This window comes from Mustela lutreola, chromosome 16 (genome assembly GCF_030435805.1).
Source record: "Mustela lutreola isolate mMusLut2 chromosome 16, mMusLut2.pri, whole genome shotgun sequence".
Taxonomy (NCBI): Eukaryota; Metazoa; Chordata; class Mammalia; order Carnivora; family Mustelidae; genus Mustela; species Mustela lutreola.
Window position 1 is genome coordinate 18259554 of NC_081305.1, and position 25265 is coordinate 18284818.

Here is a 25265-nt window from a genome sequence, read left to right on the forward strand (position 1 = left end):
AACACTTTACCAGGGTTGCCTGGGTGGCTCAGACGGTTAAGTGTCTGCCTTCGGCTCAGGTCATGGTCCCAGGGTCCTGGGATCGAGTCCCGCATGGGGCTCCCTGCTCAGCAGAGAGTCTGCTTCTCCCTCTCCCTCTGCCTCTTCCCCTGCTTGTGCTCTCTCTCTCTCTCTTTCTCTCTCTCAAATGAATAAATAAAATATCTTTAAAAAAAAAAAAAACAAAAACACTTTACCAAAGTGAGTCACGTGCTATTTTTCCTGGTATTTGCCCTAGAACTGATAATTATGCAATTTAGAATTTTCAAGGCAGTAATTTTCTGTATCTCACAGACTCTAGATAATCTGAAGGAAGGGAAACACCACCTGCGTGTACGGCCTGCGGACATACCTGTTGCCGAGAGAGCATCTTTGAACTACTGGCGAACATGGAAGTGTATCAGCAAACCCTCAGAATTTCCTATAAAAAGCCCCGCCTTCACAGGTATACCCACTGGCTGACTGTTACTATCGCCCACACCACCTTCCCTTCTCCTCGCCCTAACAGAGTAGCTTCCTCCAGAGAACAGTCTGATTGCTGAAGTAGTTCTGGATGATCTCTCTACCTCTCCATCATCTTCTTTGATCTTGTACCCTGCACATGTCCTCTCCAAGGGCGCTTACCCACTGGAACTAAACATCCTTTTCCACGTTCATTCCTCTGCATACTGGCTTCATTTGGGCAAGGCTGGAGTGTATTCTGCTCCCTCCTAGTAGTCTGAGAACTCCACCAACCGTTCAAGTCACTTCTTAACTACCACACGAGAAGAGTCCCCAAATGATCACTGTCTGATGGGTGACTTGTGGTATAGATTGGCCTGAGACACCAATACAGCCATTCACGATTATTGATGGGTTTCAAGCTTCTGAGAGAGTCAAAAGCATCTGTTTTGTGTCTGTGGCTAACAATGGTTGGTTTGATCAATTAGAAAAAAACCAGATGGGGGGGTTGCCTGGATGGCTCAGTCGGTTAAGCAGCTGCCTTCAGCTCAGGTCATGATCCCAAGGTCCTGGGCTCAAGCCCCACATCAGGCTCCCTGCTCAGCAGAGAGCCTGATTCTCCCCCCACTCCCCCCATGCCTGCTGCTCTGCCTCCTTGTGCACTCTCTGTCTCTCTGTCAAATAAATAAATACAACCTTTATTTTTAAAAAAATATTTTATTTATTTATTAGTCAGAGAGAGCAGGAGAACACAAGCAGGCAGAGCTGCAGGCAGAGGCAGAGGCAGAGAGAGAAGCAGGCTCCCCACTGAGCAAGGAGACCAATGTGGGACTCAATCCCAAGACCCTGGGAATATGACCTGAGCTGAAGGCAGCAGCTTAACCAACTGAGCCCCCCAGGCATCCCTAAATATAACCTTTAAAATAAAAAAGAAAAAACCAGATAGGTAACAAGTATGAATTTAATGACTTTGAGTCTATAAGCCAAGCTGCTACAACATGTCCTGCTGCCTTTCATTGTAGATAAACTAGATGTCTGTGTCCTTCTTCCCACCATACTTCTGCGTTTGGTGTTAGGGTTACATCTGGAGAGAGGGGGATGGGGAAAGGAGGCACCTAGCAGGGACCATCTCTGGGTTGATCTCCCCAGCTTTCTCCAGGACCCTGGGATAAGTGAGAACCCTGGCTTCTGAGAAGTGGTGATGCCACTCTGAACATTGTTTTCCAGGCCTACATGATAAGGCACCTTTGGGACTCATGGACACACCACTGTTAGACACGGAAGAGGAAGTGCATTACTGTTTTCTGCCCCTAGACCTTGTGGCCAAGTACCCAAGCCTTGTGACTGAAGACAATCTGCTGTGGCTGGCCGAGACTATGGCCTTAATCGAGTGCGAGTGCAGCGAGTTCCGCTTCATTGGTGATTGCTCTATCCCGGGAGAGGGGGGCTGGTAGATCCTATCCACCTCTCCCCATCCCACATCCCATGGAGGCTCAGCTTGGTGCTTAGAGCCTCAGGAACTTCCTTGGGCTGAGGTCATGGAGGCATGACAGAGCCTTCTGGAAGGCAAGCAGATTCCCAGCATTAGACTCCCACAAACCTCAGGGTTATTCTGTTCATTTGGGGATGGCCTGGATATAAAGGAGCACAGGGGGGTGCCTGCAGTTATGAGGGGCCACAGGAGTTGGTGTGAAGGGCAAGGCCCTGAGCTGGGCTCAAAAGTCAGCTACTCTCTAGCTTGCTTTTATGTGTCTACCTGGGTGGGTTCCCAGCCTCAGTTCCCCTCACCATAAAATGAGGAAATATGGTTTCCTATTCCTATTCCTTTGTTTCAAAGAACGGTCCCTACCTGCTCTTATATCCACTAAATCCAGAACAAAAGAGAAGGAGAGCATATGGTGAAAGGTTCCTCAGAATCATTGTAAAATTGTCTGCTTCAGCTAATGGCCTAAGGAGGGAGATCTTCAACCCTGGACAGAGAGAAACCCCCCCACCCCCACCCCAGGATACGCTCTGGTCAGGGTGTGGACTGAGTGAGCTCTTTGATTCCAAGATGCTGTTGCCACCTAAATGAATAGGACAGGAAACACCCAAATTGTACTGGGGCCCCAATTCCTGGAACCCCAGCCTTTCCTTATAGTCACCTCGAAATTTATCTTGATGTGCTTCTGAATCTCCAAGTTGATTCACACAGGACGTTAGCGCTGACTCCATCTCTGCCTCCCACACTGCAGTCCAGGCAGGGACAAACTACAAGTGCCACCTGCCAGCCCAGCTCAGCTGGGTGCTTCCTCTGTAAGCGGCAAGACAACTCCCTCTTTTGGAATGACCTGCTCTTGGGTCAAGACTCACAGGGTAAGTCTCAAGGCTAGTAAGTTCACCAGGAAGTCTTGGCCTCAAAGCCCCAGGCCAGACGAAGGGAGGCCACACCTATGGACTCAAACACAGGAAAACAATGTAACCTGAGGTCTTTCACCTTGAAACCACAGACTTGAAGCTAATCTAACCAAATATGCTTAGAAATTGTTTCAGAACAAAGAGAGCCTAGGATATGTTGCAGAACCACAAACCTGCCAAAATCCGGACCTACAGCTGAATCAGAAATAACCTCCTTAACCATTTTGTTTCCCTTCGTTTTCAAGTGAATTTTCTACGCTCACAGAAGATTTTACTACCAGATAATTTCTCCAACACAGATGTGTTAGAAGCAGAAGTGGAGATTCTGGAAATCCCTGAGCTCACTGAGGCTGTAAGGTTATACCGGATGAACATGGGTATGTCACCAGGGGGACCTTGCCCTCCCCTTGACATGCTGGGGCAGTCCAGGCTTGAGCTGGAAAAGCCAAGATCAAACGTCTCCCCTCCCCACCCACAACCACTTTGGGCTTTGGCTCAGCCCAGCCTGGGTGGGAAATCCAGGCCCGAATGTCCTAGGGAAGGAGGTTGGGCCCATGTGCAAGCTTCCTGGGGGTACGGTGGGTGTGCCCTGCTTGTGGAAGTGGTGAGCGCCTGGGAACTTGAAGCGCCTGATGGCCACTGTCGTTCCTCCTTCGGGCACAGCTGGAGGGCATGGGAGTCTCTCCGGCACTTTCTCCACTAGTGCTCAGTGATCCCGCCCACCCCTGGATTCCCTTGTTTCCTCCTTTACCACCTCTGGCTGCGGTGCCTGTCTGCCTGCTTCTGACACTTCCCGACCAGGTCCAAAGCAGGCTTTCATGCTCCCAGCCTGCCTCATTCGAGTTTCTTCCTCGCGTGTTTTATTTGCCTTTCATCATCCCATCGCCCAAATCCCGTACGTCTATGAAAGCTACTGTGCATGTTGCAGGGAACCAGCTACCCCGGTGCGGCCTCAGCTGGCGGTGCTGAGAGTCTAGAGAACTGTCTTGCGCGGGTGGAATCTGGCCTGTGCATCACCAGACATTTACTCACGGGAATAAGGTCTTTCCCTGTGCTTAGGCCCAGCTCTCCCAGCCTCATCCCCAGGCAAAGTGGGAGTTCTACCCAATCTGCAAGTAGTGGCATCCTGCAGCAAGTCTCAGGAGCCTGTTCTAGGGTCTTACAGTCCTCTCAAGGGGGGTGAGTTCAAATCCCTCCTTCAGGGGCTCCTATTTCTCAGAGGATGTGGGCCAGCGAGAGATGCTGTAGAGGTGCCTGCTCCCCCAGAGCCATGAGAAGTTGGAGGGAAAGCATGTTTGCAGTCAGGCTCTGTAAACCATGCAGCAGCCCTCAAAAACAAAGCATAGTTTTCACCTTTTATTAAGCACATAACTAAAGGAAACAGCTCCAGTAGCCTTGGAGGGGGGCCAAGCTGCCCTTAAATCCCAGCTCTGCCCCACCTAGCTCTGTGGTTTGGGGCAAGTTATTTAATTAGCCTCTCAGGATAGCTTCCTCATCTGTGATACAAGGACGGGTATGACCCTTCCTGGAGGGCTGCTCAGAGGGTTGGAAATGATCCATGGAAATCACCCAGCAGCTTGCCTGCTGGCCCACTGTTGCCACTGGGATAGGATCCTACAGATTGTGCACTGGGCCTACTGCAGTAGAGCAAGGGCCTGCCCATGAGCCAGCAACCCATACCCAGTCTGAAACTAACACCACATGGTGTGTCTCTGGGGAAAATCCTGCCTAAGAATGATAGGGGCTGTGATGCACAGCAGGTTCTGTGCTATGGTTGCCGATCCATCCCCACAGATGGTCAGAGCAGAGCTTAGAACTAAAGGAGATTCCTGAAGAGGCTGGGGCCAAATGGCTGCTCTACTGAAATTTCTGAAAATCAATTGTTAATGCTACAGCAAACTAATCCCCCCCCAACTGCTACCTCCCAACAAATAACTTTGACCTCTAAACCCAACTAAGTATTCACAAAATTATATTGATTTTGAGAGGATCCAGATTTGGCTGTGCAAGGAAATAAGCTCCCTCTAAGCTTCTTTAGTACTAATTCAAGGCAGCAGTAGGAAGCAAGACCCAAAGCTTCTAATAGAGATATGACCATGAGGGGTCTAGGAGTCACCCCATTCTCACCGGCACAGGTGGCTGTTCCCGGACCTCTTGTCCTCCCCCAAGCCCTGGGAAGGGGGGCCGTACAGCAGGCCAGGAGTCTGTGAAGCCGTTGTACATGATGGCGCTGGGTCTGCTTGTCAAGTACCCAGACTCCGCACTGGGACAGCTCCGCATCGAGAGCACGCTGGACGGCAGTAGACTGTACATCACGGGGAACGGGGTCCTCTTTCAGCATGTCAAGTAAGGCCCTCCTCAGAGAGCAGCTTGGTTCCCCTCAGGCTGGTCTTTGCCTTTCCTCAGGAACCAAACTGGGGCCCTGTCTATGAGCCAGAGGGAAGTCATGTCCTTGGAGGCAAACCCATCACCACCACTAAACCTAGGCCTTAGAGGAGAGGACTGGTGCTAAGTAGAAGGGTTCCCAGGGTTCAAAGTCTTCAGATAGTGGCATACTTCTGTTTTCTGCAATCCATCGCTGTTTTTAGCCCTGTTCTAGGTCTGAGGTGACCAGGCCACAGTCACAACCCTCAGGGTGCTAGATAATTTCTCCTCCATGCAGACCTTTCTAGAAAGGTCCTCCCCATGCCCCTCAACCTTTGGGAGGCTTGGTGAAGACACCAGGCCAGGGCCCAGCCACTCCAGAAGTGAGCTCCAGAAGCAAAGCCAGACAGGCTTTCTGAAAGAGGCAATACCTGGCCTTTGGCTTGGGGGATGAGCTCTTGAATGTCCCCATTAGAACAGGAGCATGGATTCTAATCCTGTTTTATAGAAAGGCAAATTGATGTTCAGAGTGAAGCAGTTCTCTTAGGGTCACAAAACATGGATACTACAAGTAATCATAGAAGTGGGTTTTCCTGAGCCCCTAGGAAGGTCAGCCAGTCCTTGGCATTTTGGGCCTTTGTGGCCCGCACTATCCATCTCTCCCAGAGATGTCCCATCCCTGATATCACAGAGGGCAAAGACAAGTGCCTTTGGAGGCAGGGGTTTGATGTTCAGACCCCCAGCCTCTTTCCTAGGCACACAGGGTATCAGTAATCTCCTAAGACCATGGCAGGTCTTCGGGATACTTCTGGGGGCATGACATGGGCAGATACTTATGGGGGTAGGATAGGAGTGGCTGGGCCCTGGCCTGGCTTCTGGAACCTTAGGCATAGCCTAGAAGCTTACAGTTAGTTTATTTAGAGGGCTTTGCTAAAGTAAGTCAGACTCAGCTCCAACATGGTGAGCCTTGTGTGTCCAAGTTCGTTCTCCCACAAGACATCACCACATTTCTGGTTAAAGCAGGAAATGACATAGTGGGCACAGGTTTGAGGCAGTGGTAGGGGCAAGGCATTCTAGAGTGAAAAGTTGATAGGCTAGACTCCCTTGGAGTGTGGTGCTGAGGTTCTCTTTAACAGGCCTTTCTTCTGGGCAGGAACTGGCTGGGGACTTGTCGGCTGCCCCTGACTGAAACTATTTCTGAGGTATACGAGCTCTGTGCCTTCCTGGACAAGAGGGACATCACCTATGAGCCAATGAAAGTGGCCCTGAAGACTCATCTGGAGCCGAGGACTCTGGCACCTGTGGATGTGCTCAGTAAATGAGAAATCTTTATTTGAACTTAGCATCAGAGGAGGGCTTGGGCATCATAAAGGGAAGTTAAGGCTGGCCAGACCCAGGAACTATAGATGGAAGAAGAGAGGAAAGCCAACATTTGTAGGTTTTCCTAGAGGGAAACTTTCATATTAAGGTACCCCTCCTCACCTCAAGCCCAGGAGTAGTCTTGAGTAGTATACAAGGGGCCTGACCTCAGTATGGGGCTGCATGGGTCTCCAAGGGTATGACTGCTCTGGCTCTGAGAGCTGACATGCTGTGCTCAGTTGATTCTCATAGCCATTCAGGGAGGGACAATCTCTGAGTCCATTTAACAGAGAAGCAGAGGCTTGGGGAGGTGACTTGCTCAGATTACACAGTGGGATAGTGATTGAGCTAGAGTTTGAATCTGAGTCCAAAACTAATGTTGTTTTCACCAGCTGCCCTATAATCTCTAATAAACAACCTATTAATAAGTTGTTAGATCAAGTTTCTACTGTATTTCTATCATTCAGCAATAATCAAATTTATTCAGCACCTACCATATACCAGGAAAGAAGTAGACACTTAGAGTATAGAAGTGAGCAAAACGGACCCAGTCCTTATCATGGAGTTCACAATCTAATGATATACCTCTTACCTTTTGATTGTATAACCTAGGTATATGCCCTTTACTCCTTAACAAAGCTCATTGGAAAATGGCTCCCAAACATCAGAACAAAGCCTAAGTCTAACCTCCCCCAGGAAAAGGGTCATGGGTTCATCTTCTCAAAATAAAGCCCCGTTCTCCAGACAGGCCTAGAGGCTTGGTCTCTTTAGCAGTGAAGTGATTTGATGAGAGCTGGCAATGTGACATTTGCCAAACCATAAGCATGAACATACAGAGGGACTCCTCACCACATGAAGAGTCACACACCCAGGACACACCAGCCAGAAACCAGAGGCAGTTGGCAATGTAGGTGGATAGGAACATCAGTGCAGCTTTCCTGAGAGAGGTGGGTCGGGGAAGAGCAGCAGTGTCCCTGGGATTGAGATTTTCGAGGGTTCTCCCTTCCTACCCCGAGTTACCAGCTGACCCTCCAAGCTGCCATTCCAATCCCATCTCACCACCCAGGAAAGTGAGCTGGTGAACTGCAGGAAAGGCCTGAGAGAAGGTTGGTTTCAGGGATTCCTGCTGCTTCTCAGAGGAGGCAACACAACATGACTAATGAAGATATTGAGTCTTAACCTGCATTATTAACCAAAATATCCCACTAATTTCCTTTCTGGTCATGTGACATGTTCCTTTTCACTGGTTTCTTCAGATGAGGAGTGGACGGCAGAAATTACTGTGTATTCCCCCCAACAGATCATCAAAGTTTATGTTGGAAGCCACTGGTATGCAACCACCCTGCAGACCTTGCTGAAGGTATGCTGGCCCCAGGCTGCCCTCCTTCCCTTTCAGCTTCTGTGGCTGAGCAGCTATAGAAGCTTGTCACCTGACCTTCACACAGCCCCTAGCCCCTGCTTAGAATAAGACCTGTCCCCTGCTCCATGGCCCAAAGTCCTCTTACTGTATGAGCAGCACACTAGGAAGGCCGTCAAGAGTTTGGGTTAGGAGGAGACCAGTCTGAGGGGTCTGGACCAAGGAAGACACAGTTTGGGGTTACGAATGCCTTGAGAGGGTGGTCTAGTCTAGTCTAGAAGCCAGCAAAACTTAAAGCAGGGAGGGATGTTCTTGTCCCTGGATGCTCTGCTTCCCACTATGGCTCCCTGTGGCCAAAAAGACGGGGAGATGGAAATCCCAAAGCCTCTGTTCTAGAATGGTTGAGAAAATGAAGTAAGAGAAGATTGACCTGTCTCTTACTAAAGACCCAGCCCTTTAACTAACAGACTAACAAAGTCTGGTGTACAACCCCTTGCAGTATCCAGAACTTCTATCCAATCCGCAAAGAGTGTGCTGGATCACTTACGGGCAGACCCTGCTGGTCCATGGGGATGGCCAAATGTTCCGACACGTTCTCAACTTCCTGAGACTTGGAAAACTGTTTTTGCCATCTGAATTCAAGTAAGTGACAAATGGAAGGAAATCGTGATGAAACCCCTTCCTTCTACAGTGAAAAAATCTTGAGTTTGTAGCCTTCAGGAAGGAGGTTGGGTTATTTACAATATGTATGTAAACTGCTGTTCAAGGCAGCAGCTCCGAAGCCTATGCCTCCAACCACTCTCCTAGTGCAGCTGCCCAGGCTGACGACATCTTGTCATCCACAGGGAGTGGCCTCTATTCTGCCAGGAGGTAGAGGAATACCACATCCCATCCCTCTCAGAAGCTCTTGCCCAATGTGAGGCATACAAGTAAGGAGATTTTGATCTAGGCACCATGTTCTATAGTTTGGACCTTTATAGTCCTCTTAAGATTCCTGTCCTCTGTCCCACCTCTCCGTTCTCCTTGGGGCTAAGGGGGTGGAGGAGGCCCAGGATTGGCTAATGACCTAAGTGAAACCTTTTAAGAACCTTTCTCCACCACTGTTTAGAGTTAACTAGCCGAAGGGCAGACCTGACCAACTGGTCGATGAATTAGTAGAAGCCTCTGCTCACTGACTCCCTCTTGGAGTATGCAGGTCATGGACCCAGGAGAAAGAATCTGAAAATGAAGAAGCTTTTCCCATCAGGAGGCTGCATGTGGTGACGGAAGGGCCAGGGTCACTGGTGGAGTTCAGTAGAGATGCCAAGGAAGTAAGCCCCGGCCTTCTTTGGTTTGTTGCTGTCCTGCGAGTGCTATCACAGGGTTCAGGGGTAGGCTTGCTACTGAGGGGCATGGCAGAATTAAAGAGCAGGGCCCACATGGATTCCTAGCATGATAACTATGTCCGAACAGCCTAGGATGCTGATGGTATGTCCCTTTGGAGTATGAGAGACCCCTGGGAGGACCAGATTGATCTGGGTGAGCAAGTGAGGTCTTGGAGGCCCAGATTCTTCTTCTTAGGTGAAGCTTCAATGTGGAAGCACAACATTCCCAGAACTGCTGTGTCCTCCTTCCCCAGACCACAGCCTGCATGCCCGTGGACTTCCAAGACAGCAATGACAGGATTCCATGGAACAAGGCCAAGGGGACCCTGGCCAGATCCAGCCAGACGGAGGAGTCTGAGCAGTACTCCCGGACCATCCAGGTGTCCCTGTGCCGAGGTGCCAAGAGGGCGGGCAATCCTAGCACATACTCGCAGTGTCCTGGCCTATGTGCCAACCCCAGATACTGGGGGGCCCACCCTGAGAGTCCTCCCAAGAAGAAATGCACCACAGTCAACCTCACACAGAAATCTGAAACCAAAGACCCTCCTGTCACCCCCATGCAAAAACTCATTTCCCTGGTGAGGGAATGGGACATGGTCAATTGCAAACAGTGGGAATTCCAGCCACTGCCAGTCCCCCGGAGCAGCTCCATGGAGGAGGCTACCCTGCAGCTCCCTTCAGGAAGTGAGGCTCCTTCCCAGCCCAGCACCTCAGCTTCCTGGAAAGGCCATTCCACAGGCTCTGAGAAGGACCTGGGCCCACTGGCAGGGGCTGGAGCTGGAGCCAAAGACAAGGGGCCAGAGCCAACCTTTAAGCCGTACTTCCCTGTGAAAAGAGCTGTTACACTAAAGGACTGGGGCAAGAAGCCAAGAGAGAAAGGTGAGTCCTGTCCCATCACTGACCTAAGTCTCATTTAACAACAGAGAGGGCAAACCTTGGCCAAGATCACAGAGTGAATTAGTGACAAAGGGGGACTAGAAGACTCTATTCACTGACAGCAGCTCTGCCAAGCAGCAGAGATGACCAGCACACTGGCATGCCTTGTGGGGCTAAGAGCCTGCATGAAGCATATGGAAAGAGGGTGTCTGTGAAATAACAGGAGCACAAAGAAGGCTGGGGGTTGGGGAGTGAGCAGGGCAAGGAAGGAGGTCTTGGGTGCTTGTGGAAACACAGGTCTTTGGTCTAGCTCTGGAGGCCAGGTTCCATGTAGGGAAGTGACCAGAAATAGGGCTGAAGACATAATTAATCAGCACAGGTCTTGTAGGGCAAGTTCAGGAACTGGTACTTTATTCTGATTCTATGGGGTGTGGGCAGCCACTGAAGAATTTTAAACAAGGGAGCAAGTAGTCACGTGTGCATTCAGAGTTTGCTCCGGGAGTAGAGGAAATGTAGCAGCAGAAGCAGGAGTGTTAGAAGCGTAAGGTCATTCTAGATCAAACAGTTTAGGCAGTTGGAGGAGGAAGTAGGGAAGGATCCAGCAAGAGAGAGGCTTGTGTGACTGCAGGAGGGTGGGTGATGATGGAGGCGGAATGGACAGGAGGAGCTGAAGAGAGGCACATATGTTATATGTGGTGGAGCAGTGTGGAGACAACCTAGGGGAGTATGCTGAGAACTGCCATGTTGGGCTGTTTCCTCTGCTTCCTCAAAGTCTTTCTACAGTACTCTGTTGTCTTCCCTTTTAAAGGCTTAGGGCCCTCCTTGGAGGCACCTCCTTGGGCCCTGCCTGTGAGGCCTGAGTTGGTCTATCACATATTCTTCAGAGTGGACATGTATCAGAAGCTCACCCAAAAAGCACCTCTCATTTTACAGTTTTCCAACAATTTCCAGTCCCCCAGGTAGGGTATTATCAACTCTAGTTAATACTAGCCTTGGTTCAGGAGGAAATCGGAGAGTTCCTTGGAGTTCTGAAATGTAGGGTTGGGCTTGTAATGCTTCTACAACAATGGAGAGAGGAAGGCCAGGACAGACCCCTACCAGCAGAGGGTGCTACTTCTGAGAAGCTGGAAGCAGAAGCTGCTAGAAGGCTGGGGTGACTGACTATGCTGGTCTGTCACCAGAGAACCCTTCCCTGCTTGGTCTCCAAAGTGGCTTATGGAGGACCCCCATCCCATGTTGTTTTCACAGAAAGCCCTGGCCCTGAGCAGCCTCTGCTTGAGGCCAGTGAGGTGGATAATGCAGGGGTCATCCTCAAAGTGACCCATCCCCCCGTGGTGGGCAGCGATGGCTCCTGCATGTTCTTTGAGGACAGCATCATCTACACCACACAGATGGACAACCTCAGGCATACACCAACTACAGCCAGCCCTCAGCCCAGAGGTAAGAGACCAAAGCCATACCTGGCCCTGTGCTTCCTTGTGGAGATGCCTGAGCCCCTACCCAGGGTACTTCAGGAAAAGTCTCCCTCAGGAGCCCTACGCTTCTCCCCTTCCTCCAGGCGGGCTCTAAGGCCTTAGCCGCAGGCAAGTGTGGCCATATCCACTCTCTCCTCCACAGAAGTGACTTTCCTGAGTTTCTCTCTGTCCTGGGAAGAGATGTTTTATGCACAAAAATGTCACCGCTTCCTGACTGACATCATCCTGGATTCCATCAGGCAAAAGGACCCCAAAGCCATGACAGCCAAGGTGGTCTCCCTGACCAACCGGCTGTGGGTATGTTTGCCAGGCCCCAGGCCTTATTTCTTCTCCACCTGTCTGGTCCCCCTTTCCCCAAAGTAAGTGGTGCCTGGCAAAGGGAAGCAAGTCAAGGGGAATAGGTCAGGGGCACAAGGGAGGCAAGAAGCACACGAACAGGAAGACAGGGCAGTGTCATCTGAACCAAGCCTTGACCAAGAGCAGTTTGGCATGACAGTGGCCCCTGATCCCTGTAGCTCCTACAGACCAAGGGAAGCCCTGTTCTGCATCCCACTCTGAAAGGCAGGGAGCAAATGTGTGTCAGGCAGCTGCTTTCAGCCCTGCCTGACCAGGGGCTCTTCTGACAGACCCTGCACATCAGCCCCAAGCAGTTTGTGGTGGATTTGCTGGCCATCACCGGCTTCAAGGATGACCGGCACACCCAGGAACGCCTGTACAGCTGGGTGGAGGTGAGGGCCACCTGTACCCCACTGGGAATGCTGACCCTGTGGACACCTCAAATGGACACTGTCTTGCTGCATGAGGGCCAAGCCAACAGTGCCCAGAAGGCATGACAGGCAGCTAACCTCTGGTCCCTGGTCCCAAGGAGGGAGAAACAGTGGCTGAAATTAACCAGCCCAGAGTGATCAAAAAGCAGTATGCGGGCCACTGGTTTTTGTAGATTTCCTCCAATAGTACCAATTTGGCCTTCATTACTAACAGCCTGCCCATGCTTGGGAAGCACACCATATGAGCCCAAGTTTTGGGGGTGCTGAAGCCAGAGAAACTATTAGGAGTCAGACCTTTTTGATGGGTGATACCAATTTCACCTACTTCACTATATCCTCACTTTCGTACATTCCTTTCATGTATAAGCTGCTTTTAAAAGCATTCTTTACCAAAAAAAATGTTCAATAAGGTGAAAGGAATGACCCAGGTTTGACCTAGGTTTTTTTTGTTTTTGTTTTTTTAATTCCTTAAAATAATTTTAGAGTTTTAAGTTTTTAACATTGTAGGTGAAAAAGATTCAACTTATTTCTCCTTAATTTGTTATTTCTGCAGTTAAGTACATTATTATAATACTTTTCACCCTAAACACACTGGTTCCCAGTTACTATTAGGCCTCTGGCTGGTCTATTGATTAGAATGAAGTCAGCATCTACAGCTAGAAAAAGGAAAACCAGTGGCCCGAAACATACATTTTTGACCCTCTGGTCATTCTGGTAGCCACTCCCAGCCAGAGCCTTGTGAGAGGCCTTTGGGCAGAACTGAGCCCAAGAGCATCAAAGGTCCCCACTAACAGGCCTTGCCCTATTCCTATCCCACTCCCAGATGGGAGGACCCTTCCCACACACACCCACAGAGCTAGGGTAGACAACCAACCAAGAAGTAGGGGATAAAACGAGCCTTTCCTTCTAGCTCACACTGCCTTTCGCCAGGAAATATGGTCGCTGCGTGGACCTGCTCATCCAGAGGGGCCTGTCTAGGTCTGTCTCTTATTCTATCCTGGGCAAGTACTTACAAGAGGGCTAGGGTGACCAGAAATGATGCCCTCACACACCCCCACCTGCCAAGGCTCATTTTAAGAATGTGTGTTCCCATCTGAGGGTGTATCAGTATTTTTATTATAAATAAAGAGTAATTTACAAGTCAAGGGCCTGGACTCTCTGAGACATCAAAGACCTAAGAACCAGTGAAATAATTTTAGATAACACTCTTAACTGAAAGCTATTCAAAAGATGTGGAGTCATTATAACCAAACTGACACAGGAAAGAAGAGCTGGGCGTGAGCAGCCAGGGCAGTCAAGAGTTAAGGGCACAGCAGCTGTGGGCTTGCCCCTAAGTTTGAGAAGGTTGGCTTTGAGACTAGGAGTTGGGAAGCAACTGCTGGGAACCCACCTATGTTCCTCCTGAGGGTGGGGGCAGTCCAGTCGCTGCCCAGAGCCACTTGGTGCCCCACCAGCCTAGAGCAGGGAAACACCCACACTCTGCTCTAGCCTAATCCTAACTCATAACTGGGGTGGGAACTGCAGAAGGAACAGAAGAAGGGGACATGGAGCCAGAAGCTCAGGAATAGGGTAGTCACTCAGGCTTGTGGCCAGGCTCCCTAGGAGAGGTCCCTACCAGTCTGCCAGTGGGCACAGACATCAGAAAGAGTAGTCAATAGGGCAGTGCATGTGGGCTGGAGGTGGCACAGGTGGCAACCACACTCTGGTCACAGCAGATCCTGAGAGAGGTGATGTTTCTTGGGCAAAAGCTCCTGGATCCACTGCTTGCCTTCCAGCCCGGGCTCAGACCTGTGGTTGACAAGCTAGGCATGACTGCCTGTTTCCTCAACTCAGGGTCCAGCGGGGATGTCTGGGGTATGGCCCTGGCCCACTCGCCCACCCACCCTGCATCCCACCTAAAGGAAAGGCAGCCATAGGCCTGGGCTGGGGCTGGTAGATACAGGACAAAATGGTACTCACACAGGACAAGTCCTCAAGACCCCTGCCCAGGGCCTGCCCTGACACACAGCTGCTGTCAGACCCACTGGATCCACTGGCTGATGGGCACTGGGATGAGACCTCTGAGTCTTCAGGAGCTAGGGAGGAGGAAGGTTAGCCATCAGCAAGGGAGGGCCAGACCCTAAACAATACCATCCCGCTTCTGGCTAAGCCCAGACCTACTCAAAGACAGCTGACTGCCCAGCTCCACTTCGGCCTCCAGTGCTGCTTCCTCTGGGAAGCTGGCAGAATACAGGGGCCACCGGAGTCCCAGAAGAGCCGGGTCTCTGTACAGGTGCAGATTGAGGGACCCCAGTACAGAGCAAGAGGCAGGGTCTCCAGGAAGGGAACTCAAGGCCCCCAGATAGGGGCTGTCACAGTCAAATGGGGCCACAGCAATAGAGGCCCGAGAGCGAACTTCTGCATAAGAGAGAAGGTCAGGTTGGGACAGAACAGAGCCTGCCTGGGCCAGGGTCCTGAAGGAGCACAGGCAAGGGCTGACAAAGGTCCGCGTTGCCTCCCATGCGGCCTTCCTCCCACACCCCTGCCAGCCTTCCCGCTACCTCGGCACTTCAGGACGTAGTTGACGGTGCGGTCGCTAATAGCTTCCTTGCTGGGGGCGATGTCCCGGAAGGCCTTGCTCCCCACACCCATGGACACCATCTCAGCCATGCGTACTTCTGGGTGGTGAAGGGGCATAGGTGAGGGCTCTCTGGATATCAGCTTTGCCCTTGGCCTCTGTCTACCCACTCCCTTGAGTAAGTCTTTCCTGTACATCCATACCCTGCAGATTAGCTATCCTGTGCACAGAGCCTTTCTTGGTGCCATGCTCTCCTCCCAACAATCCCCCCAACAATCACAACTGCCCTTTTAAATATAAGGCCTCTGATATTCAGAGAGATTAATACTGAGTCCTGTAGTCAGTAATAGCAGGACTGCCTGACTTGGAAGTTCTTTCCCCTACACTGGCTGCTGCTGCTGGACCTCCCTGCTCCCAAGCATTTCCAGGCCCCTAGGCCTGCCTGGGCCCCTGTGGGACACTGTAAGCTGTCCAGAGAGGGGACCTTATATTAAAGTAGGGGGCAGGGACACACCCTTGTTGTGGATGGCCTGCCTCCAGAGCAGACGAGAAATGTCAGCCGTCCAAGCCTGCTTGGTGGCCAAGCTGGCAGCCTGCAGCACAAAGGTGTCCCTGGCCTTGCGACGGCGGAACCAGATCTCAAACCGTAGGTTGCTCTCCCCACAGCACTCCGTGAGGCCCAGGTCTGCCATCTGCGAGGTCAGGAAAGAAGCTTGATGAGGCACTGGGGGAGGTGGGGACAAGGAGCATGGGAGGGGTCGGGTGGGCCTACCTTGAAGGAACGCTTATAGGCAAATGTGTCTGTGCCTGTGGGTCCTCGGCGAGGCTTGCTGAAGAGCAGCAGCTCCTCAAAGAGAAAAACGCGGCGCAAGGACTTACGGCGCCCAGTGCGCACCAGGAACTCATCCTGCCGCACCAGCTGCCCCTGTTCCTTGAGGTTAACCTACCAAGATGGTGCCCAGTGAGTGCCCAGCCTCTGCCGCCCCCTCCCCTCCACACCCACTGCACCTGCCCACCACAGTCTGGCATGACTCACATCGCAGCCCTGAATGGCATCCATGGCCAGCAGGTCATTGCCGTGTCGCAGCTGGAAGCGCACGAGGCTCTGGGCGGCCTGAAGGGCACTCAACTCCTGCACGGCGCCCCCGCAGGCCCGTGCCAGCTCCTGTAGCAGCAGCGCATACTTGCTCATGCGCTGAATGGGCTTCAGCAGGTAGGAGGCCAGGTCCAGGTGGTCCCCCAGCATTTGCTGCTTGTCCTGACAGGTGCATAGAAGACCATTAGGTGGCTTTGGGGTGCTTCCTCCAGCCCCTCCTCCCATACAGTCTCAGGCCCATCTACCTTGAAGAAGGTATGACCAAAGCTGGTCATCAGGGCATCGGAGCGAGGTTTATTCTTGCTGTAGAGCGCGTACATCCCAAACTGCACCCTCTGTGAGGACACACAGCTCAGCCTGGGTGCAAGGGGGCCAGCTCCCAAAGTCTGGCCCCTATGGGCCAGATGCCTTCAGCTTGAGAGGACCAAAATGCCAACAAACAGCTCCCAGGGAAGCCTCCCCCGATCCAATCTGCCTGGCTTTGAATGAGAGGTAATGTGGCAAGAACAGGCACTGTGCAGAGTGGTGCTTGCCCACAGGGCCTTTGCTCTTCCCGCTGCTCTGGGACCACCACTCCGGGACCCCTCACCTCAGACTACCCCTTCTCTTGCTCACTACACTTGGCCGCTTTGACTGGTCTCTTCCTTTAAACTTCATCTTTCCTCTGGATGGAGCACTCCAACTCTAGCCCTGCTCTCTGGCCCCAGCTTAAACATCAGTTCCTTAAAGAGGCCTCTAACTGCCCCACTCCTGCCCCACCACTAATTCACTATCATCGATCTATCCTGGTTATTTTCTTCCTAGCTCCAACTATAATCTGGAATTCCCTTTTTTACTTTTATGTCTCTTCTACTAAAATACGAGCATCCAAAGGGGCAGGGACCCTGCTGGTCTTGCTCACAGCTGTACCCATCACAGAGCCTGAAACTAAGCATGTACCCAGGAGCTCTTTGTTGAGTGTGACAGAATCAGCTAGGGGCCATGTGGCCTGTGGGAGGCTTACGTGGCGCAGGAAGGCATAGGCTACTCGGGATGGGTGCTGGGTACAGGCCTCCAGCTCACGTAGGAAGAAATGAAAGTGGAAGTCCCGCAGCTTCTCCAGGTTGCCAAAGAGGTGGGCGCGCTGGCCACGGAGGCCCTGGGGCACATCGGGGCGCTCCAGCTCTGGGAAGTAGTTCTCCATGGTGTAGTCAAGAGCACGGACATATTCCCGCTCTGTAGACACCATCTCCGCCAGCACCAGCTGGAGCCTACCAGAGAGGTGGAATCAGGATTCAAGACCTCTCTCCTGCCACTGCCCTCCCTGCCCTGCCCACTGGCTGCACCTGCTGGGGCTCCTGGGGTCAGAGCTGCTTGGTAGAGGCATGGGAGGGGATGACCCTGGCCGGGCACCCCCTCCAGCCTCCGGTCTGTGGCAGGTAGCCGCAGTGGCCACATGGTGGCAGTGGTGGGCAGGCTCTCTGAGACTCTGCCCCAAATTCTGATCAAGGCTATGTGCCTTCCTCAAGGGAGGGGTAGCAGATGCAGGTGGGATGCGTCTGACACACAGGCTGGCTGTGCTACCCGTCATGGTCGTGGTCGTGGTCAGTGGTGGCTTCAGTGCAGCCTCTAGCTTCTGGTCCAGGGCAAGCCAGGTGTCCTGGCATCGTGCCCAGGCACAGCGGCACTCCTGGCGGATGCTCTCAGAGCCCAACCCTGTGGCCAGAGCCCACATTTTTCGGAAGTGGGCAGGAGGCAAGTCAGGGTGCTTGGTCCAATGCAACTGCAGCCGTTGCAGCACGACCCCAGGGTGCTCCTGCTCCAGCTCTGCCAACACCTGCTGCCCTGCCTCAGCCCAGGTCGAGGCCTGTAACACCAAGCCAGGAGAGGCAGTGAAGGTGGAACCCACCAAGACCACCGAGCCTTCCCTTCAATCCACTCCCCATTCCCAGAGGATAATGACTCGGGCCATATCCCCCCAGTGGTTGGATTTTGGGGTCAACCTGAAGACAAGGAGAGAGAACAGGCAGAAAGTCCTGAAAGAGCCCAGGCTGTGCTGGGGTTAGACAGCTGCCCCTCCATTCTCACTGACCCCCTGGAGCCACGGTCAGGACACCCCACCTACCTGCTTGAAAAAATGGGAGAGCTTCTCAGCATCTGCCAGCCGCTGCCGCTGCCGGGCCAAAGCCCTGGAGAAGTCAGTCAGCTGGGCTTGCAGGGCCAGAAAGCGGGCCCCAACGGGGCCCAGCTCAGCAGCCTCCCAGCCAGCCAGTGGCTGTAGAAACTTCTCCCCTCGCCTGACCTGCTCCTGGAGACAGAGACTGGGCTCAGCGATCTGGGCCTGGTGGTCTAGCTCAAAGCAGTCCTTTCCACAGACATCTGTATATATCATTGTCAAGTCTCTCCTATGACTGAAGACCTTCCCGTGCCCACCCCCTAACTCCCCTCTGTCTCTGTGCCCCTCTCCACAGCCAAACTTCCTAGAGAGGTTGTTATCCTTGGTACCATTGCTTCTTCACCCTGTCAACCTAAAACCTCAGTGCCACCTCCATCCCCAGCCCTTCTCAGGCCTCATCTGACCACCACTCAGCAGCCTCTCGTCCTCTCTCTGCTAGCTCCCCGACAACTCTCCACTCACCTGACTCTCCTCATCCTTCGCTGGTGGTTCCTCCTCCTGCCCCCCATCCCTCACCTGGGCCATTAAACACTGATGCTCCTGAACACAGTCCACTCTCTCTCGCCTCAGGCAATCTTGTGTGACCGACTTCAAAGGTCATCCATACACCCACATCCACCAAGTGACCCTCTACTCCCTGTTCTCCGAGTTCTAGGCCAATACCCATGGGCCTCATTCCCTCATGGCCATCTCCAAAGCACACCCAAGACTGCACTGATGAATCCCCTTCCCCCAAAAGGTCCTTGTCTCCCGGCCCCTCTCTCAGGGAATGGCACTCATTCACCCCTGCAACCCCCCTCTCCTTCTTACTATGTATCCACCATCAAATCCCAGCAATTTCCCAAATCAATCTCCTCTGCCACCATCTGGCCAGGGAAAGCATCATTCCCTGTGGGCCACTGCGACTGCATCTGTGGACTCTACACAGACATCATTCACATCACTGTCTACCCAGAAACTAAGATGATAATCTGAGAACGTGGATCTCGTTATGTGACCTTCCCACTTAGATTTTACACTGTGACAGAGCCCAGAAACTTGGCCACTACTTTTCCAGCCTCATTTTACCTCATCTCACTCCATTCTCCCTCCCTTTTCTGCACTGCATTTCAACCTCACTGTCCTGCTTATGGCTTGTCAGGCAACCCATGCTCCCTCCTGCCACAGAATCTTTCCGCATGCTGTTTGCTCCCTCAGCCTGGAATGTCTCTTAACCCCAACCCCTCTCCCTCCTGATTAACCCAGATCTATTTTTCAGCTTTCAGTTCCAAAGTCCTTATCTCAAGGGGCCTGGGTGGCTCAGAGGGTTGAGCCTCTGCCTTTGGCTCAGGTCATGGTCTCAGGGTCCTGGGATCAAGCCCCGTGTCGGGCTGCTTGGTGGGGAGCCTGCTTCCCCACCCCCCGCCGCCTGCCTCTCTGCCGACTTGTGCTCTCTCTCTGTCAAATAAATAAAATCTTTTTTAAAAAGTCCTTATCTCAAGAAAGCTAGCCCAATGCCCCTTCTGGGTGAGGTCTTTATTAATATACTCAGGTAGAACCACCTGTATTACTTCTCTCCAGAGCTTCGGCCTGTTTAAAAACACATACATCACTTTGAATCTGTAATTACAACTCACATTCCAAGAGAGAAAAGAAGAGATGTACTTTCACCCACCCGCACTCCCTGTCCCCAGCAAAGTGACCCAATCCTTATGGAATAAACAGGTGACCAAACTCACCTGGGCAACCTGGTCCAAGTCCTGAAAAGGACCTTGGGCCTGGAGCAGCATGTCCAGGGAGGGCTCCCTTAGCTCCTCAAGTGCTGGCCAGCCCACCTGCTGCAGCCACACTTCAATCTGGAGGGCGACAAGCGGGGAAAGGAATGCTGCTGTGGGGTGGAGGTCATGCTTGAGATGAGAGGGCGGGTCCACCTGGGCACAGTTCCCACCTGGTGTAGTCCACCCTGTTGGGCCTCCAGCGTCTGGACCAACTCTAGTGCCTGTATCCGCCGGTTACTCTCGAGGGTCAGTTGGTGCAGCAGTCCATCTACGCGGCCATAGAGTTCGTCAACCTCATCCACTGCTGGCCTGGTACAGGGTACATGGTCTTAGGGCTCTTAGTTACCCTGCCCCACTCCACCCTGTCCTGGGACCACAATCCTGGCTGGTTCTGAGCCAGCATAGGATGTGGTGAGCTGGGGCAAGATCTGGGACCTGAGTTTGCATCTACCTGTAGTCTGGGCTCAGGGTCACCTCTGGGACTTCTTGTTTCAGCCATGCCAGCTCCAAACTCCCCTGGCCTTGTAGCCACGCTAGCCGTGGTGAGTCTAGCACGTGCTGCATCAGGACCCGTGCCTGCCGTAACAGCCGACCAACTTCCTGTGATTTAAGGCAACAGGTAGTGGAGATGGGCATGGGAGAAAATGAGGGAGACAAGGAGCATCTGGAAAGGTGTCGAGGGAACACTCACCCCAGGCTCCAAGGGCCGGGGTACAGCCTTCATGCTCTCGATGGCCCCCTGGAGCAGGGCACAAACCACCTGGCAGCTCCGCAGTAGGGCTTCCAGACGCTGTGAGCAGGGACAGGTATAACCAGAGTAGTGCAGTGCTGGTCCCACCCATCCTGGATCCTGGGCCAGCTTTGCACCGCTGAAGCCAACCCCAAAGAGGCCCCTCTGCTAGCCAGGTTGCCTGCCACCCACCCTATGCCCCATGCACTGCACTGACCATCCGGAAGTCCAGCCAGGCCTGGTGGCAATAAGGCAGGCCTCCTCCCATTGAAGCTGGCAACCCGGAGGTAGAGACGTGGTTCAGGAGGCTCTGATGAGAAGGCAGCTGCTGCAGCTGCCAGAAAAGAAAGTGGTGACAGAGGCCTAGTGGAGAAACAGCCCATCTCTACCCCTGGCCAAAATGGCTCAGTACCTGCAGCCTGGAAGGCACATCCTCTGGCATCTTTCCCAGTAGCAGCACCTGGTACACTGACCCTGGGGCTACCTCCTGCAAGGCATTTGAGTTCAACCATGTTCCCAACCCTACACAAAAGGAATGACCGAAGGCAGTGGAAGCTACACTCCTGTACTCACCTGCAGTTGGCTGAGCCCCCAGAAGAGAGAAGAGCTTGGGGAACAAACTTGGGCGTCCACCAGCACGGTCAGACCCATGGCCTGTACTTCGGGCCTAAAGGAGAGGCTTCAGTTCAGTATCTAATTCCCCAAACTTGCCATCTCCAGCTCAGCTCCAACCCTCAAACTTCCTCCCCCAACCTGGGGATGCTGCGCAGGTAGAGCAGGAGACGGATGAGTTCATGGTTACTGCACTTGGGGTGAAGCCAGGCAGGGCTATGGGCACAGAGAAGCAGCACTGCCCGGCCTTCTACATCCCGAGTCCCTGTGGGGAGAAGGCGGTGAACACCTACCCAATCAAGTCACCCCCCGCCCCCGCCCCCAGTCTTTCCCAACTACCTGGCAGAGTAGCCATGCCACTGGCCAGCAGCTCCCAGGCCAGGTCTTGAGCCAGGAGATAATCAGCAGGCTTAGGGAGGCTAGATCCACTGAGGTCTTCGGAAGGAAAATGGCTTGGGTCTGCCTTGGGCTACCCACCCAGAGACCACCCCCCCTCGGACCTGGGCTCCAGCTGGAGTAGGGTGAGAGCCCTCCACACCTTCAGGAACTCCCACTCCCTTCCAAGATCTCCTTGGCCCTGCCTCCCTTACCTGCCTCCAGTAGCTCTGATGACATCTGAGATAATGGGCCTCCAGGGTCCACAGGATCACTGTCTAAGCCCTCAGGACCCAGGCAGGCTGGCATTAATCTGCTTGGAGCTTGGTCCCTTGCCAAGCTTCCCCCTTGGCTATCATTCTCACCCTGTGCGAGGCTGAGGTGGGAGGACATTGGGCACAGGAGGCTCTCCACTCCAGAGGGCTTTGGTCCCTCTAACTGAAGTGAGGAACCTCCTAATGTGGAACCCTGGCCATCCCCTGACCCATCTACAGCCATCTGTCCTGGGGGTGACTGAGGCTCCCCAGGCAGGGGGCTGCCCTGTAGCCCTTCTCCCTCGGCTGTCCCTGCTGTTGGTCTCAGAGGATTGGGGTCCTTAACCTGCATGGGGGAAACAGGCTCCCCTTCATCCCAGGCATCCCGGAAGCTGCACACTGCAAACCTCCAGTCAGTGGCGTGACCCTGGGAGTCCGGGGACTCATCCCCAATCTCCGGCGGCCCTTCCATCACCCCCTCCTTAAGAGTGGGCCTGCTCAGACCAAGTAAGAGGGGGTTGGGCCCTCAGTGTAAGGCTTCTGCTCATCCAGGGAATGGGTTGGTGATGGTCGGGGTACAGTTCCGTGGGTGAGACACGCAGAAGGCACTAGACCAGAGGAGGGGCTGGTCTTGGTGCCCAGAGGGAGCACAGACGCAGCGGCAGTTCAGACCTGAAGAGAGGGGAGAACAGCAGGGGTCAGTCCCCACGCGACCGCGCTCACGTGGGCCTCAGCCATGAGGGCCCGCACGCTTGGACGCACACTCCCCGCCACGCTTTGCCGATCTCCGGTCTACGCGGATGGGCCGCCGCCATTGCGTGAACGCCGTGCTGCCTAGTGCCGACACCCGCCCCACCGGGCCTTGTCTCGCCACGAGACTCCACGCCCCACCCCTCACCAGCCCGCCTCACTCACGTCCCCGGGACACGGAATCGCGTAGCCGAGCCCTCAAACCTGCCGAGCCCTCGAACTTACCGCACCGCCGTCGACGGCGGGTACAGCGCGCCGCCCGGCGTCCACGGGCGCCGCCTCCTGGCCGCGGGGAGGGAACGCAGGGTGGCAGAGGACGCAGCGCCGCGCCGCCCCCTGGGGGCCGGAGGACAGAGCTGCATCCCATCCCAGGCCCGACGGCAGCCGCCGGGACCCCCAGGAAAGCGCGGAGGGGCCGGCCCTTGCAGCGCCCCTCGCCAGCCGCCGTCCCACCCCAACCCTCGGGGCCAGGCGGCTCCGCTCCACTCCCACCCTCAGGGCCCCCTTACTTTGACTTGGCTTTTCTGTAGCCCGGAAGGGGCAGAGACTACCAGCCGTTTTGCTGTGCCCACTCCCCGGGCCTGCCTGGGAACGCCGGAAGCGGCCCCCTGCTGGGGAAGGGGCGGTGTTAAGTGCCCGAGGTGAGTGATCCGGTGGGCGGCGTGGGGGTCGAGGGAAGGGACTTGCGTGGGGAGGGAAGTGGGGCACTCGGGGGCGGAGACGGGGTTGGTGAGGTTTCTGCTCTTGAATGCACGCAGTATGGGAGGGTGGGGGGAACTCCCTCACCCTCTCTCCTCAAAACTGGGAGCATTCACTCCTACGGGAGAAGAAAAGTGTGAGCCCACGGTCTCAGGAGGCCCCTAGAAAGAGAAATTCTCTAAGCCCAAACCAGCTGCTTGGGCTGCTGGAAACCGATAGGGGTATCTTCGTGGAGGGTAGGAGGAAGGCACCCCTCCCTTGCAGCGCTCAATCTTCCTTCCAGGCAGGGCCACTAAGAGGCAGATTGTTGAATTCCGTGCTGGGCTGGGGACTGCTGTCTGGGCTGGAGGGAGGGAGGGAGTATGGAGGCCTCTGGGGGTAGGAGCAGACTCAGGCCTACCAGAATCTACCAGGCCCAGACCCTCCACTCTGGTGCGTTCCTGGGTATTTTCACCTACCACCCTTCCCCACAAAGTCCCGCCAAGGAGGCTGGGACTGAGGTCAGGGTCCTGGAACCAGAGACACTAACCCAGGGCCTGCTCCTTCACTTACCTGCTGCGTGAGCTCCAGCGACTCAGTACTCAGTTCCCTTTAAGCCTCACCTTACTCACCTGTTTAAAAAAAAAAAAAAAAAGGAAAGAAAAGAAAGTAAGTCATTCCTTTTATTTTCCTGGGGTTGTCAATAGGAGTAGGGAAGACCCCATGTGTCCCATGTGTTAGATGTTCTGTCGCTGCCAGCATTTGGGCTGTGTTCGTGCCCCCCCCCCCCATCATTTCACCATCAGTCAGGGGATCCTGAACTGGTGAAAGTTACCTGGAGAGTTGACCTGTGAGATCCCTCCCAGCTCTGAGGTGTGAGGTGCCTTTAGGGCATGTGTGCCTGGCTTGACACTCCCCCAAATTTGTGGGAAGACTGTAAGAAGATAGGCTATGTAGCCAGAGGAAGGCACGATGCCCCACAACATGCTCAGGCCCTTGGTTCCTGGGAGGGGAGGGGGCAGTGGGTATTATGGCTTCCTTGGCTCTAAAGCAGGCACCTTCTCAGAAGCCTGGAGGTTCCCAGAGGAGCAGACCTGAGCCTCGGAGCAGGCACAGTGGTAACAACAGCAACCGGCTCCCCCCGATCCCAGCTGCCACATCAGCACCCCAAGTCCAGACTCTCAGGCCAGCTACCTAGGAGCCTTCTTCTCGAGCTGATCTGTCAGAGGAGCCTTGGAATTGTCCTGCTCCATCCCCAACGCCCAGCCAGGACCTGGTCCCACTCTCCTCTAGCTTTTGTGAGCATCAGGACCAACCTTGGATCCCTCCCCAGTTGTCCCAGGGCCGCCCCATTGAGTCATTGCCTCCTGCTCCCTCCCTCTCCTTCTGCTGCCCACTGTCTGCCCACCCCCAGCCACCAGCCAGGCCTCCTAGGAGTGCTAAGATCTGGGGGGACCTATGGCAGGCACACATACCTCCCCCCCAATACCAGAGGCAAGTAAGAGGCCTCAAGCCACAGGCCATAGCTGGCCCCAGCACAGCCAGGCACGGGTGGGCAGACAGATTCAGGATCAGGGTCAGGCCTTGGTTTATTCACTCCACATAGAATGTGCATTGTAGCTTCATGGAAACAGAGGGTACTGTCTACTTCTGTACTTCCAGCACTTAACATAGGGCCTGGCATAGAATAAATGTTTAGGGGTCCCTGAGAGTGGTCACATTACACCTGCCCTCCTGAGGCTTCCTATCCTTAAGCCAGCTGTGAACTAGAGTCACAGTCACAGAGGGAAGACAGAAAAGGCAGAGAACTGCACAGCCCTAGGATGGCAAAGATACAGATAGAAATGGGGACACACAGAGGT

General features: G+C 53.8%; 3 protein-coding genes across 10 annotated transcripts in view; 1 reads left to right on the forward strand and 2 right to left on the reverse strand.

Annotated features, from left to right (window-relative positions):
- The window catches only part of LRRC36 (leucine rich repeat containing 36), a 78038-nt gene extending 75258 nt beyond the window's left edge, over positions 1–2780 (reverse strand). The window contains exon 1 of one of the 2 annotated variants that reach the window (XM_059151724.1): positions 2625–2780. The gene's annotated coding sequence lies outside the window, so the exon portion shown is untranslated. The remainder of the gene's footprint in view (positions 1–2624) is intronic. The other variant, XM_059151725.1, reaches the window with a different exon arrangement.
- The window catches only part of KCTD19 (potassium channel tetramerization domain containing 19), a 29994-nt gene extending 16410 nt beyond the window's left edge, over positions 1–13584 (forward strand). For 2 of the 3 annotated variants that reach the window (XM_059151716.1, XM_059151715.1), the window contains exons 3-16: positions 334–484; positions 1708–1899; positions 3123–3254; positions 5013–5223; positions 6395–6555; positions 7857–7960; positions 8457–8599; positions 8803–8886; positions 9153–9267; positions 9576–10200; positions 11446–11637; positions 11815–11969; positions 12299–12400; positions 13350–13584. In XM_059151716.1, the coding sequence (XP_059007699.1) occupies positions 334–484; positions 1708–1899; positions 3123–3254; positions 5013–5223; positions 6395–6555; positions 7857–7960; positions 8457–8599; positions 8803–8886; positions 9153–9267; positions 9576–10200; positions 11446–11637; positions 11815–11969; positions 12299–12400; positions 13350–13463 (2481 nt within the window). In that variant the 3' untranslated portion in view covers positions 13464–13584. The remainder of the gene's footprint in view (positions 1–333; positions 485–1707; positions 1900–3122; positions 3255–5012; positions 5224–6394; positions 6556–7856; positions 7961–8456; positions 8600–8802; positions 8887–9152; positions 9268–9575; positions 10201–11445; positions 11638–11814; positions 11970–12298; positions 12401–13349) is intronic. The other variant, XM_059151717.1, reaches the window with a different exon arrangement.
- On the reverse strand, positions 10592–24038 carry PLEKHG4 (pleckstrin homology and RhoGEF domain containing G4). Of its 5 annotated transcripts, none has more exons than XM_059151710.1 (24): positions 23977–24038; positions 23512–23585; positions 22951–23333; positions 21937–22647; positions 21686–21781; positions 21488–21611; positions 21308–21401; positions 21147–21221; positions 20952–21068; positions 20696–20794; positions 20456–20604; positions 20175–20313; positions 19966–20082; positions 18197–18379; positions 17418–17938; positions 17096–17342; positions 16338–16427; positions 16033–16254; positions 15769–15939; positions 15511–15688; positions 14980–15096; positions 14600–14836; positions 14399–14514; positions 10592–14227 (listed from the first exon to the last, which is right to left on the reverse strand). In XM_059151710.1, exons 4-24 carry the CDS (start codon positions 22445–22447, stop codon positions 14222–14224), a joined length of 3609 nt encoding a protein of 1202 aa, XP_059007693.1. In that variant the 5' UTR covers positions 22448–22647; positions 22951–23333; positions 23512–23585; positions 23977–24038; the 3' UTR covers positions 10592–14221. The 5 variants fall into 5 exon arrangements, with proteins under 5 accessions (XP_059007693.1, XP_059007694.1, XP_059007696.1 ...); XM_059151711.1 differs by having other exon boundaries at positions 22951–23061; positions 23235–23585; XM_059151713.1 differs by lacking the exon at positions 16338–16427 and having other exon boundaries at positions 22951–23585.
- Between the last annotated feature and the right edge of the window lie 1227 nt (positions 24039–25265).